This window comes from Macrobrachium rosenbergii, chromosome 55, assembly GCF_040412425.1.
Source record: "Macrobrachium rosenbergii isolate ZJJX-2024 chromosome 55, ASM4041242v1, whole genome shotgun sequence".
NCBI classification, from domain to species: domain Eukaryota; kingdom Metazoa; phylum Arthropoda; class Malacostraca; order Decapoda; family Palaemonidae; genus Macrobrachium; species Macrobrachium rosenbergii.
In genome coordinates, this window is record NC_089795.1 from 49952967 (window position 1) to 49968830 (window position 15864).

The 15864-nt window shown below is 38.5% G+C and overlaps 2 protein-coding genes across 3 annotated transcripts in view; one reads left to right on the forward strand and one right to left on the reverse strand.

Moving 5' to 3' along the window:
* Nucleotides 1–15864, reverse strand: part of MetRS (methionyl-tRNA synthetase 1) — a 109021-nt gene that overhangs the window by 26815 nt on the left and 66342 nt on the right. The gene's annotated exons all lie outside the window — the stretch shown is intronic.
* Nucleotides 1–15864, forward strand: part of LOC136835803 (latrophilin-like protein LAT-2) — a 47596-nt gene that overhangs the window by 19913 nt on the left and 11819 nt on the right. Inside the window, exons 9-22 of the mRNA XM_067099658.1 lie at nucleotides 3820–3934; nucleotides 4284–4867; nucleotides 5247–5371; nucleotides 6992–7237; nucleotides 9576–9646; nucleotides 10008–10132; nucleotides 10588–10725; nucleotides 11150–11321; nucleotides 11532–11705; nucleotides 12150–12290; nucleotides 12614–12735; nucleotides 13062–13128; nucleotides 14128–14335; nucleotides 15013–15149. Coding sequence (XP_066955759.1) covers nucleotides 3820–3934; nucleotides 4284–4867; nucleotides 5247–5371; nucleotides 6992–7237; nucleotides 9576–9646; nucleotides 10008–10132; nucleotides 10588–10725; nucleotides 11150–11321; nucleotides 11532–11705; nucleotides 12150–12290; nucleotides 12614–12735; nucleotides 13062–13128; nucleotides 14128–14335; nucleotides 15013–15149 — 2425 coding nt within the window. The remainder of the gene's footprint in view (nucleotides 1–3819; nucleotides 3935–4283; nucleotides 4868–5246; nucleotides 5372–6991; nucleotides 7238–9575; nucleotides 9647–10007; nucleotides 10133–10587; nucleotides 10726–11149; nucleotides 11322–11531; nucleotides 11706–12149; nucleotides 12291–12613; nucleotides 12736–13061; nucleotides 13129–14127; nucleotides 14336–15012; nucleotides 15150–15864) is intronic.

Consider the following 15864-nt stretch of genomic DNA (forward strand, 5'->3'; position numbering starts at 1 on the left):
GTTTGAAGAATGGTGTGATCATTAAAGTTCCAGAGAAAGGAGATCTGAGTAAGTGTGGTAATTGGAGGGGAATCACTTTGTCACCTGTAGCCTTGAAATTTTTCTGCAGAGTAATGTTGAATAGGTTGGAGCCAATGGTTGATGGTATTCTGAGGGATGAACAGGCCAGTTTGAGGCATTTAATGCAGCAAGCAAGTGAAATGAAAACTCCGTTGAGTCTTTGTTTTGTTGATTTTGAAAAGACCTTTGATAGTATTTCGAGACGGACTATGGGAAAAATCATGAGGCATTATGGAATACCGGGAAAGTTTGTGACGGTTATCATGAACATGTATGTGGGCACATTTTGTAAAGTGATGGTTGATGGGTGTTTGAGTGATCCATTTGAAGTCAAGTCTGGTGTGATTCAGGTTGGCATTCTGTCTCCTCTGTTGTTTGTACTGGTCGTGGATTACGTTATGAGAAGGGTTAAAAGAGAAACGGAGGCAGGTATACTCTGGGGAGAAAATGTGAAACTTCTTGACTTGGATTATGCTGATGATATGGTTTTGATCTGTGAGGGACCAGAAAAGATGCAGTGTGTTGGATTGTCTAGTGAGTGAAGGTCGAAAGGTTGGTTTGGTTATTAATAGTGGAAAAACTGAAAACATAAATATGGGTATTGAAAATGCACAAGGTTGCCTAATTGAAGGTCTGGTTGTAAAGCAAGTGGATAAGTTTAAATATTTAGGTACTTATTTAGATGATGGTTCTCTGAGCACAGAATTTATGGAAAGATTAAAAAAAGGCTCATCAGGCAATGGGAATGCTTAAAAATATTTGGAATAACAGCAATTTTTCTGTGCATACAAAAATCAAAATTTATAAGGTAATGGTTAGGAGTGTTTTGATTTATGGGCATGAGTCATGGCACAGTACCGTGACTTCGAATAATAAATTCTTAGTGTTTGAAAATAAGGCGCTCAGAAGAAAATTAAGAATTAATTGGTGGGATAGGATATCAAATAACAGAATTAGATAAGTAAGGGGGTGCGCTGGTCGATGAGTATGTTAGATTCTCATGCTGGAAGTGGCTAGGCCATGTGTATAGAAGACAGGGAATAGTACGAGATACACCAGGGTGGGTTGCCCTTGGTAGAAGAGGTAGAGGTAGGCCGAAGGAGACGTGGTTAAGGACAATGAGGCGGGAAGCAGGAGACGAGTGTTGGGGAGATCTTGAGGAATTAGCCCACGACAGAATGTGGTGGGGTGAGTTCATCGAGGCCATATGCATCCCCTTGGGTACCACAGGAAGTGATTGACTGATTGACTTATTGATATATATATATATATATATATATATATATATATATATATATATATATATATATATATATATATATATATATATATATATATATATATATATATTATACTATATATTATTACAGTTTTACCTGGGAAGGATGTGGGACTTACCATGGGATTTTCAAATTTGACTAAAGGTAAACATACATATAAAAATCTAAACTGAAGGCCTTACTTCAACGAGGAAAGGTGCAGATAAACACTTAGAGTCACTTAAAATCACTTACATTTACAATTGATAATTAAATCAGAAGAATGGGGAATTTAAAAAATCAGACTGGTAAAAGAGTCCTGTCGAACAACTAAATTTACAACAAATTAAACAATAACAGAACTGGGGAAAAATCCACTTTGAAGAACACAGTTGGGTGAGGGGCAGTGGTTAGGACCACGGCAAAGCACAAGATGAACAGTTGATTCCACAGCTAGATAAAATCACAATCGAGAACACATTAGGTTACTTACAAAAATTAGTGGCGTAATTATAGAGTATCGGAGGGTGCTGAGGAATGCCAGCACACGCACCGTTCTAGGCACTGATAAACACATGTGAATTTTGGACATTTACTCACTGCACTAAACAAGTCAGGTCTCTGTGGAAAACCACACCTCAGAAAAGAAAATAAATTCAGTAGAAGAATAACATTCATGACTGATTCAAAATCTCACTTCTGGCACTTTACCTTTTAGTCGGAGACAGGGGGACCTATCTCCAGCGCCAGCATGGTGGGCAGGAATTTACGGGGCTTGTAGGCTCAAAGCAGCCACAGGAAGGGTCAAGGCTCTGAGGGAGCGGGGAAAAGGGGAAAGTGTCTGGATTCTGTGGCTGGGCGTTTCTGAGGAGAGCCGCCTGTGTGCTGCCTTTTAAGACCTCGGCGGATTACAATTCTTTTCCTCCCAGATGGCGGTGTCTACTCGCCTGGCAGTCCATTTTCTATGCCTTTGGACCATGTGGTAGGCACCGACCACGTGGTGATTAGTTGCTATGGTGTAGGCGCTTTCTCTTTTTGGCTTAATCCCCTTTGCCGGCTTGTCTGTGCCTACGGTGGGGATTTGGTCTCCAAAAGGCAGAACCTGAGAGAAAGGTCTCGAGCAGTCACTAGGTCGAGGAAAAGGATTAAAAGATTACTAAGGGGTGAAGAACGAGAGATTTTCAGGAAGGGGTGATATTTTCCCAAAACCTGCCTTAATGGTCAGCGGTGTTATTAATGTTACTGTACTTGTTTCAATCGGAATAAAAGATGAATCCTTTGTAAGCCTTCAATATTCATATTCATGATTTCAGTTTTTCCATGTAATAACAAAAACCACCTTTAAACCTTCATCATTAGACAATCAACACTCTGCATCTTTCTGGTCCATATAAAATCAAAACCATATAATCAGCATAATCCCAAGTCAAGTTTCTGTTCTCCCCAGAGTATACCTCAAAATTTCTCTTTTAACCCTTCTCATAATGTCTACTACCAATACAAACAGAGAAGACAGAATGCCACCCTGAACCACACCAGACTTAACTTCAAATGGATCACTCAAACACCCATCAACCATCACTTTACAAAGATGTGCCCTCATGCATGTTCATGATAACAATCTTAAACTTTCCCAGCATTCCATAATACCTCCAGATTTTTCTACAGTCCGTCTCGAAATACCATCAAAGGTCTTTTCAAAATCAACAAACAAAGACAGCAGGGTTTTTCATTCCAGTAGCTTCGCTGCATTAAATGCCTGGCTATGAAGATCTGATCACTGACCTGCCCTTTCTAAAACGGGCCTGTTCATCCCTCAGAATACCATCAACCACTGAAACCAACCTATTCAACTATAACTATACATACACATACATATATATATATATACATACATATATATATATATATATGTATATATATATATATATATATATATATATATATATGTATATATATATATACATAATATATATATGTATATATATACATACATATATATATATATATATACTATATATATATATATATATATATATATATATATATATATATATATATATATATATACAGTAGATGTACGTGACTTCGGTATATAAGCAAATACCACAGAAAATGACAGGCAGAAGTTCAGTACCAAACGCTTTCACGTGTTGATTCACGCATCTTCAGGTACATAATGTTTGTTTGTGTGTGTGTGTGTGTGTGTGTGGTTCTTCTTCAACTTATCTATAATGCCTGGGTAGGTAGTTTTCTTTCCCTTATTTTCCAAATGCATGATACTTTTCCCTTTCCTTTCATTCCTTTAGATCTGGCCTGATAAAAAAAACTCCAATTGCATAATCACCACTCTGTGAAGATATAAAGAGAGAAGCTGAAAACCGAATTTATTTCCCCCTAGTCAAAACAAATAAACAGTTATTTTCACTCGGATCAAAACTCCCAACAGCAACTGAAGTCACCTTTAGCTCCCTGATCTGATGTTTTTATCTTTTGCAAGGTGTGAGGGTCAAACCAACTGCAGCATATCTCGACGTGATCTTCAGAATCACCTTAGCTCCACATGCCATCCAAATATTCCCCAAGACCTGAGAGTAAGGATGTCATTTCATGATGTGAGTATATCATTTACAGATCCGTTTTTAGTTACTTAAACAATCTGACTGAGAATTCTGTGACAACATTACCAGCATAAACAAGGTGCAAAATGAAAACATTAACGAAAAACTTTTCACTTGACTATGAGCACCAGCGGTATCTGGAATGAAACGTGCATTCAGATAAAAATCCTGACTGGTTTTGACTTTAATTCAAGACATCTTCAATCATCCTCTTGGAGATGTCTTACACTAAAGATGAAACTGGTCAGGATTTATATACTGTGTTCCATTTTCCCCTGAAGTACATCTGATTTTATAGGTTATGTGTTCTGGTGATTTAAATGTTACTTACTCCGATAAACAGATGAGTACTACAGAACTTTCGTGCGAATCTAATGGGGAATACTATAGTACAACCGGCACTTGCTTCGCGATGGTTCCCTTTCCAGAAGAAGAAGAAGTCACAGCAGATGGCGCCAAGTTTCTGTGCAACTCACTGGGAGGAAACTTAGCCTATAGTTACTATGACCTGGAATTGTGTGCGGATGGGAACTACTCCCTCTGGGCAGTCGATTTCAAAGAATCCAAGACACCCAATTTCAGGCTGGACGTAGGCAGTGGAGTGGTCATGCACTGTGGTTCGGAATCTAACATAACTAGTGGGGCTCTCTGTGAGATGCCACCTGTAGCCACGTGCCTCACGACAACCTCCGCAGCTACAACTACAACTACAACGACAACAACAACACTAGGCACAACCGACAAGCCAATCACAGACTGCCCAAATATTAAACCTTTGCCTGACCTCTATCCTAATTACGTGTGGCAATCAGCGCCTCCTGGCACCCACACCTTTAATAAGTGTCCTCCAGGAAGTGACGTCACGGGATCTAATGTGACCTGGTACTGCAACAAACGTGGGATTTGGGATGGCCTTCCAGATTTCAGGTGGGATATTTCTGGTTTTCAGCTAGGATACTTCTAATGAGGTGTTCAGTTTCTCATCTGTAGATGTGATCCGATTTTAATCACGATTGTTTTACTTTATTCAACGAACATAATGGAAGCTTGTCTCTGAGCCTGATTTGCTTTGCATTCCTTTTTATTTTACATATATCTCTTTTTATGCAGGTAGCAATCTACTAATAAAAATATGTAAATAAATGAATATGGGACAAGTCCCATATGACTAGTCAGTGGGACCAAACCATACTACTTACGTATAATTTGACAAAAATAAATAAATCTAAGCACAAGGGAACAAGAAAGCATTTACAATCTTCAATTCGTCAAAGCTTATCTTTAACCATTCTACAAAATGTCACAGCCACTGCAAGACTCTGGATCTGAGTGACTGGGAGAATGCGCTCAATGACACATCTAGTAACACCACAGCTGGAGAAACATTGGATAAAGTTGCCGACAACATCACTGACGCAAACATTGGCACTGGTAAGAACACTGGGTGACTGAGCTTCACAGCATACCTGCCAAATTAGCCATTCCTAACCTACCCTGACCTCAGCATAACATTAGCCATTCCTAACCTACCCTGACCTCAGCATAACATTAGCCATTCCTAACCTACCCTGACCTCAGCATAACATTAGCCATTCCTAACCTACCCTGACCTCAGCAAAATATTAGCCATTCCTAACCTACCCTGACCTCAGCATAACATTAGCTATTCCTAACCTACCCTGACCTCAGCATAATATTAGTCATTCCTAACCTACCCTGACCTCAGCATAACATTTGCCATTCCTAACCTACCCTGACCTCAGCATAATATTAGCCATTCCTAACCTACCCTGACCTCAGCACAACATTAGCCATTCCTAACCTACCCTGACCTCAGCATAACAAAATTAAGTTTAACTGCATGCATCCCTGACCTAATCATTCACTAATCATTGATGTTCTTATGTTGTTGCAATCTCCTATTGTTGCTCATGACTTCTTTGTGTATGAAATACATTGACAAATATAACTTGATGAGTGATCTCATTTCCTGAGAATAAGTCAAGATATGTAGCACAAATGTCAAAGAACTGAAGGAAAGACTAGGTGTCTTTGGTGTCTTTTATTATTCATTTGTTTATTAACATTTGTATTTACTATATCTTAATAATTCTACTCCATGCCACTACAACAAACCACAATGCAATTTTTTCCAGCTGTCTATTTTCGTCACATGTGACCTAGGTATTCTCCACATGCGTAAACTGTGGCTGTAATTCTGAATATAAGAAATGTAACCTCTACATATCATTCGAAGGTGTCTTCTTCCTCTTGACCAATTTGCACGAAGAGAACCAATGTATTCTGTTATTATATCCAAAAACATCTTTTTCTGTACTTCATGAATCCACATCTTTGTTTACAGTGAGTTGGTGTTCTACTCTGGCTAATTCTGAACAAATACTAAATTTATTTTCATTCTGCACAAGATGCAATCATTGTAGGCACAAACTAAGAGCTATTATATGTAGCTTTACATTTACTTTTATAATCTGGATCTACATCTGTGGTGTATAAGAACTTTGAGTCACTGAATATTAACAATAGCATTACAGCCTTTTTCAAACAGGCTATTCTAAGAGCAGGAGACTGTGTTGGCATACGGCCAGTTTAAGCTGTAACAACTGCTATCAGTTAGGTTTTCTCTCACCTAGCTGTTCATCTTCTTTAGCTGTCTCGTTCAATTTCCATCGAAGTTCCTAAATGATTCAAGAAATTCAACTCACTGGTGTGGGTAAAGTGGGAGAATAATACTGTAGCAGTGGCCAACCTATTTACTAGCAGCTTGCCAGGGTACGATAATGAAACCCTCTGACTTCTTGGGGCAACCGCTCTAGTCAAACAACAGTAAGGCTAGAGAGGAAATCTACGGGAACATTTTGGACCCTGTCACAATAGAGGTAATACCAACTCTAGCACCTTAGAAACAATTCTGCACTACCCTGTAAGATTTTAGTTCCATGACCCATCGTTCATTTTCGAGTTCTGGGTCTTCAGTTGCGAATTTCTTTTAGATTCTTAGCATCGACTCTCCTTTCATTTCCTCCGAAGGTGACGTGGTTGAACTAGTGAACTTGATGTCCGTGGCCAAGACGAAGCACGACAGCGACTTGACCAAAGCCTCCGAGGAGCAGAAGCTGAACATCACCGACGGTTACACTAGCTCGCTGACGAGGGTCTCCTCTAAACTCCTCAACAGTTCTACTGTGGAAGTTAGTGTCACTGCTCGCAGTCGTCGTCACAGGCTGTTTGTGTTCGCTTTGTTTAAAAGAAAAACCTGTAACACACACACACACACACACATATATATATATATATATATATATATATATATATATATATATATATATATATATATATATATATATATATATATATATATATACATATATACAGTATACCAGTCAATACTGATCCACTATACCTTGAAGAGAACTTACCAAAGGGAATTACATTAATGCTAGGAGTTAAAAAAAAGTCATGAGTTTACTGGACAAAACTTCATATATACAGTATATATATATATATATATATATATATATATATATATATATATATATATATATATATATATATATATATATATATATTTATATATATATGTATATATATAGAAATATATATGTGTATATACATACATAAAATACTTTCTCACAAATTCTCTATGTTTGACAGATGTGGAGAGAATTCCTTTAGACAAGCGACTGGAATCTGGAAATCAGCTTCAGGAACAGCTGAAAGACACAGTGACTGAACTCTCGTTACTTTTGGCGAATCAGTCCAGGGTTGTATAAAGCCAGTGCAATATGTAAGATATCTATTATTATTATTATTATTATTATTATTATTACTATTATTATTATTATTATTCTTATTATTCAGAAGATAAACCCTATTCATATGGAACAAGCCCACCACAGGGGTCACTGACTTGAAATTCAAGCTTCCAAGGAATATTATGGTGTTCATTAGAAAGAAGTAACAGAAGGTAACGTGAAATACAGAAAGAAGAGATCACTTATTAGAAAAGAAAAAGTAACTTAACAATTTAATCAATAAATAGATAAAATGTAACTAAATTATTAAAATACAAGGAGAGATGCTCTAGGGTAGCAATGCACTGCATCTTCGCTTGAAATTTTGAGGTGCCAATGGAATGGCACAACATCCGCAGGGAGCTTGTTCCACAGTCCAACGGTGTGAGGAATAAAGGACCTCTGGAACTGAGAAATTCGACAGCGAGGCACATTTTATGCATATTGGTGCTGCTGTTCAACAAATATGGTTGCTCTTGGCGGGAAAAGAGGACAAGGCTCAATGATAGGGGAATGATCACATATTATCTGCCCTATACGCATTTCATGAGAGAGAGGATATAGATACATTTGGGAAATGAATAAAGTGCATTTATTGCGTGATCTTTCCCCTACAGACAAAGGAGTCATTAGAAAAATGAGAGAGACTTTATTATGAAGTAAATTCAGCTGTTGCAGCCTTAATTTTTAAACATATTTACGACAGGGTCTCCTTCCAAGATTTATTATTATTATTATTGTTATTGGTAATACCATAAAAGATCCATTAGGTATATTATATGTTCTTATTACTTCTATTTATGTATATATATTTTTACGCAATAATAACCTGTAAGACGTTCATAAAATTTTTTCTATAACTAGAGGATAACACAAGCAAATTTCACCCAATCTGTCAAGCCTCAACTGCTTCGCTATAGCCATGGGTATATCAAGTTAAGTATCCCTTTTCAAGAGTGTGATATAAATTCTACAGTAATTTAATGAAATTTAATACTTAAGTTTATGACCTTTTACAAGGGTAAATAGTATATGAAGGTATGATTTTGCATAAACATTGAACTTCACTCCCATGAACCCTCTGATACCCTTCATATTCAAGAGAGAGAGAGAGAGAGAGAGAGAGAGAGAGAGAGAGAGAGAGAATATAACTTTTCCTTTAATATACTTGTAAAGAACATTAGAAAATTTGGTTCTACTTTATCGCAGGGTCCTGTCAGGAAGTGTCTATGCGCCAATTAAAATCCCCACCTGCATAATAAGACTTTCGCAAAATCAAAGTTTCGGAAAGGGAAGAGTTCCTCATTGGTCGGATAGGTATCGTTCTCAGCTAGCACTTTGCTGGTCCCGCGTTCGATTCTCCGACCGGTCAATGAAGGATTAGAGGAATTTATTTCTGGTGATAGAAACTCATTTCTCGGTATAATGTGGTTCGGATTCCACAATGAACTATAGGTCCCAATGCTACGAAACCAAGTGGTTCTTAGCCATGTAAAATAAATTTAATCGTTCGGGCCAACCCTAGGAGAGCTGTTAATCAGCTCAGTGGTCTGGTTAAACTAAAGTATACTTTAACTTTTTCGGAAAGGGAAGAAGTTTTCCTTTGTAGTGAGGTTGGTTAAGCTCAGTTTTACTAACTTAATCTGCAATGGGACATAGGAATGAAAACCAAAGGTTAAGGAAATATACCCCTATTTACATATTCATACCATGCGTAGTATAGCTGTTTATATTCACTGTATGTCGTACCTTCTGTTTTTCCCGTTAACTATTTTTTTTATTCCTCTCTCTCTCTCTCTCTCTCTCTCTCTCACACACAGATATTTTAGCCGAGCAGTATTCTTCTGAGCGCTACATCGATCCTGAAAATCGTACCTTCGCTCATCCGACGGTAAGTCCTCACAATTTCCATTTTTCTATTTTTAAATTAATTCATCTGTTTATACGCCTACTCTTCAGTTTGTGTTCATTTTACTGCGCGTAACTAAGGCTGCGTTCACACTGTAGTAAAACGGCATAAAAATACATCGGTACCTTATAGAAGAGTAACCGGACAAAGGCTCGTTTTCCACTGACAGTCGTTGACTTATTTTCAACCTGTTTGAGATATGTAAGAGATAAGTTGCCACCGTGTGTTTATATGTTTTACGGCTGTGTGGACGTGTCCTGAGCTCTGTATGTAAACATATTTGAAGTATAACTGCTACTCTTAGTAGTAATGACATTAATAAGTAATATCTGATTTTCCACAGATGGCTGGTACGGTTGTCGAACTGCCGCATGATTTTTACAGCTCCCTGCCCAACAAGAGCCGAGTGGCTGTGTCTTTCACTGCCTACGATACACTGCACAGGATCTTAAGCGATAATTCCAATAGGTTAGTGAGGAGCAGCGATTAATGCAGAAAAAATCTGGCCTTAAAACAAAAGTCTAAGGATGATTCAGACTACAGAATCTACAGTAAAAATGAAATTAAAATGCGATTAATCCCAAGGGTTCGTCCACACTACAGCAAAGCATGTCATAGCAATTGCTGGTAACTTGTCACACACACACACACACAAACACACGTCACAAACGGGCTGAACACAAGTCAGCGACTCACTGGTAGTTTTCACTTGTAATTCATATGATTATACAGCATTTGCCAAATGTTATTTCTCCACTCATGGTCGTTAACTTGTTCTCAACCTGTCTGTGACATGTAAACAATACTGTAAGCTGCCAACATTTAACAGTGAACCTGAAGATAATTTCATACTGGGTAGCCTGTTGAGCATTGTCAGTATTTAATCACTTTCCCAGAAATGAATAATGGCTATATCATTCCAGTACACCAGCTGATGCAGGTTTATCCACGGACATTGTCAATTCTCCCATCATAGGCCTAACGGTCGGAAACAGCTCTTGGCAAGCTAAAGATGGTCAGCTAGTGAATATCACTTTCAAGCATATTTTCTCTGGAAAAATGTAAGTTTCTAATGTGTCTAAAACACAAGCATTATCAGTTATTCCTACTCATACCATTTCTTTATGATTGGTGGCTAAACCAGGGAACTGCGTATCCCTCGCTCTTTTGCTATGGGTGGTATTTCACAAAAACAGACAATACTTGCCCAACTTTTCTTTCAAAATACTTGTTTGTTTTTGTTAACATGTCTATCAATAATATTATCTATTATCTCAAAACATTAATTTTGGATTTCAATTACATTTTTTAGTGAACTGAGCAATGAACCAAGGAAAGAGTAGCTTACATTTTGAGAAGGGCTCGGAACCTAATGATGGTGAATCAGCATTTTTAAGGGGGGGGTTAGAGGGCCTGAGCGGAGGTGTTCCCTCCCTCAGTGCTTTGCAGTTAAGCTCTTGAATTAAGTCTCTCCTTCTTCGTCAGATACAATCTATCGGCAGGCGGGAGATGCGTTTGGTGGGACTCAGAAGAAAAGAATTGGAATGACAGCGGCTGCAGCCTTACGGGAGGCGGCGAAACAGAATCCTTCACCTTCTGTTCTTGTGACCATCTTACCAACCTGGCAGTGATCATAGACATCAATGGCCTGATCCCAGTAAGGAAGTGGGACTCTTTTGCCCTTCTCTTTTGTTCTGGTGCTCTAGTGTTGCTCGTGAGTCGTGACCCACCCACTGAACTCCCGTGGTCCGACGCGCGAGTTTCAGCATTGGTCACGGAACTGGTTGGTCTGCCGAATGTGTCTGACATTCACTGACCACATGCGAGCATGCAAGGAGAGTGACGTTGTTTTTTTCTTCTTTCTCAGGAAATTATAATAACAATAACGAAATGGATCACTATCATTGGCTGCTCCATATCTCTCGTGTGCCTGTTTCTGGCCATAGTGACTTTGGCCTCGATGGTGAAAAACTACAAGGGAGTCTCGCATAACACCTTCATTATCCACCTGAACTTATGCAGTAGTCTCTTCGTCACAGAGGTGAATGCGCTCGCTCTCTCTCTCTCTCTCTCTCTCTATCGACTGCAAAGTTTAGTTAATTTACACATGACTGAAAATTTGATTTCCAAAAATATCGTAAACTACTTCTGAAATTTACATTTATCTTTACCTGTTATGAGGGTTATATTACTCTAAGTGGGTATTTCAGATGCGTGAATAGTTTTTGCATTTAACGGAAACCGAATATGGAAGTGCATTATAAGTTTATCAGTTCTCCCCAGGTTTCAGGCCTATGCCTTGTCAATACGATTATCTGAGTAACCATCATTTAAAGTGTAAAGTGTACGATTTCATTCTTGAAAATTATTATTTGCCACTCTTTTACTCAGTAACGCCAACTTGTGTATATGTAGCCTCACTTTCAACTGGACTTTCACTATTAAAGAACATGACTTAATGCAAATTCGAATCCTTCCTCCAAAGATCGTTCTCCTGGCCGGACTAGACGCAACGCAGACGACTACAGGCTGCGCTTTCGTAGCTGGTTTACTCCATTTTCTTATTCTTGTGACTTTCGGTTGGATGGGAGTCGAGGGAATGAACATCTACTTGCTTCTGATCAAGGTTAGTTCAGGCGGTTGACTGGCTGGCTGAAAATGTTCTTCGGACACCCTGTTTTATCTACCTTAGTACAAGTGTCTGTGTGTGTAGAACGAATAACAGAGACCTCATTCAAACAGATTAACAAAAGTTTCAAGCTTTCAAAGGGGACAGTTAAGTCGTTGATAGCTTGTAACTGTTGTGAATAAAATCTCTATTAGATACCATCCTGTTTAAATGAGGTTCTGTTATTCTTTGTATGAATGCGCAGTACAACTATGCAAGTGTCAAGTTTCAATGTATATATACAACCCTCGAGCTAACCATGACTTCCCTTGGTTCCGAAGGTCTTCCCAACGAGTACGTCCCCTATGAAGTTCTACTACGCGTTTGCCTACGGACTTCCAGCATTCATCGTCATCTTATCCGTCAGTGTAACGCAAGGCGAGGGTTATGGTACAAAGGGATAGTAAGTATTGACTGAAATAACGTATGAATTCCTTTTCTTTCTATTTACTTTCCATCTCCTTTTATTCTGCTTGGTCATACAGAGATTTGGCGGACATTTTATCTAAAATGGTGTGCACATATTTCAAAGCTGGGTTTCAAACGATTCTGTATTGTGCATGCATTCTCAGAGCTAAGCTGAATACTTCTGATGGTACATATATTCTAGAGACATGGCTGACAACATTTGGTTGCAAATTTAATCCTTGATGATGGTTTATTCTGAACATCTGGACTAAGCTCTATTCTCAGTGGTACCCGTACTCTAAAGATGGACCTTATTTGCAGCTGTTGGCTGGATTACAGAACGGGTCTCACCTGGGCATTTGGTGCCCCGGCACTGGTCATTCTTTTGGTAAGTTTTACGTTGGCAAATATGTACCACTGATTTCGTCTGAAGTTAATTTCAATTCTCCAAATTTTATCTTATGGGTTACTTTTATAATGGTAGTAAAGCTAGCTGTACCATTCTGCACGTCAAATAATTAACCTCAGGCACACTGAAACTTATTCATTTTAAATTATGGTGAATCGTTTCCTATTTCATTTGGACGTGATTCCTAAATAATTCTGTATTATTATAATAATAACACACTTCAAAAATTTACACACGAAGGATTGTTTTCGTCTTCTGCAAAGAAGGTATTTTCACGTGGTGGTAAAGGATATATAAAATCTGTTTTGTTTTTTTTTTTTTTTTTTTTTTTTTTTTTTTTTTTGCATCTGAAGGTAATTATTCACATCTGATATCACTGAGTTTAATCGGGATTGGTGGACGCTCATGCTCAGCACCCACCACTGGGTACAAAGATATTGGCTGCGGTCATTTACCGTCAGTCCCAGATAAAATAAAAACAGACCCCAGTTGTATAACATCCTAAATTTTAATGGATACAGCAGTAAAAGGAGTTACAATGGGTAGAACTACCAATACTTTGCTAGAGGACTCTTGGAATTATACGGGAACATATCTTTCACCAGATTTCTTCCTAAACAGGAAGAACAAAATGGTCTATAATAATTTCATGTAATCACTGAAACTTGCTGGGGAGGAACTAGTCAAACAGAGCTCATTTACTCATTTCTATCCAGACACATCTTGTTAGGGAAGAAATTCCCACATAGCTATTCATAATTAGGGCATATTGCTGTAACATCATGGCCTATCTGGCAAGACCAGTCAAAGCCCAAGGACTAGTGGGCTGTGTTTTGGTGGTGAATGAGATGGGGGTCCCAAATCCAAACAAGAAGTCTGCATCCTGAAGGCAGACTGAGACATTCCATTCCAAGAGGATATGCACTTCAGTGAAGGCTTCAACCTCCTTTACTCAAACCTTGTTTTTCCTTTCACCAGACCAACCTGGTGATATACATCATGAGTGTCAGAGTTCTTCGTAAAGCACCAGTCACAACGGCAACAGCAATGGGAAGGCAAAGCAGGAAATCACTGCAGAGGGAAACTAGGTCAAGGGAGGAGAAGAAAAAGCAACTCAAAAGATCTTTCACCCTTGCTGTCATTATGGGGATCACCTGGTTGATCGGGTTCCTGTTGCTGTTTAAGGGTAAGACTGATGGTTTAAGACTGTGGTTGTTGGCTGATATTTGATAAAGTTGGAAGTTAATGGCGCAAAATGATGTCTATAGTTAACACTTGGGTGTTGAAGAATTGGTTGACGTTAGAAAACAAAACTGAAGCATAATGAAGAAAGTGTTATCTGAGAATGCAGTAGGTGTTCTTATGTACCGGTGCGCTAAGTGCTCAAAGTTACATTTAACGTTTAAGGGTATGCTGGCTCCTGAGAATACAGCTTATAATTGAAGATGGAGTCGATGTTTAAATGCATAGTTGTAGTTTTTAGTAGAGGTCCTTGTAGACGTTTAATATTGTGCTTAATATCTGGAAACATTTTTGATGATTAGGGTGTATTTATTTATCTTGGGTACAAGTCATTTTAAGACATTTCTGTGAGATACTAATGGAGATCATACCTGATTTTAAATCATATAGTTTATAGGGGATGCAGCTGACAGTTAAAAGGCTACACGAGGATGACAATACTGTAAAAATGCAAAATATTTAAAAGCCACTGAGAAAGTTTCCGTTACTAACTAATGCACTGTTGTTTATTGAGTCATTACTTGTGTCTCTCTCACTGTTACAGTGGCTGGTATCTGCAGTTCTTTGTAAAAGAGTACATAAATGAAAAGAAAAATCTTATTCTTCTTCTTATTCTTAAAGGAATGGCATGGACGGCTATTCTTTTCACGACAGTTAATTCCTTACAAGGGACGGCGCTATTTATAGTCTTAATCATCATCCCTGATCTCACGAGGAAGGAATTTCTCCGAATATTACCATCGTGTGATAAGCGTGAGGTGAGCGGCCAGGATTTTCTGTCACGTTTTTTGAGTATAAGAATTTTCCCCCTTAGCTTCTTTATATACAGCTGAACTTTTCTTTCATGGAAAGATCTATGGGACTGGCAACCAAATGTCCTCATCTTGCTCAGGCCAACTCAAGAATGGGGTGAGTGGCCTCATGTTGGAGAAAATCTTCCACAGATTTCAGAGATATGTAGGGCGCACTGCAGGCATTATTAAATGGTGTTTGCAGTATCCAATCGGCTCCAAGCTACACACCCACTTTTTAGCCTTTTACTTTACCTCTGTTCACACTTCTTTTCTTTGATATTGCTGTCCGAACTCTCTTTCTATTACTTCTTAGAGCAACAGTGGGATTTTCTCTCAGTTTCACCCTTGGATCCTTGTAGGCTACGTCATCTTCTTTCAGGGGCGTCATTTCAGATTTTTGTTGGGGGAGGGGCAAAGACGGTTTGGCCAGCGAAGCAAGCCTAATCAGCTGATTTTTTTTTTTTTTTAGCTATTTTATGTGTTTTTGAAGCCACATGAGCAAGGTATTTCAGCAAAAATTATATACTCCCACCACTATATGTTTTATCTCATCATCACTGGTAGCTAGTAGGCAGACAAAGATCAAGAAACATAACATTTCTGAGAAATTTTATATATTTATGATTGCACATTTAAAAAGAAAACACGCTGTTGCTTCTTGGGGCTTGGGGGTGAGGGG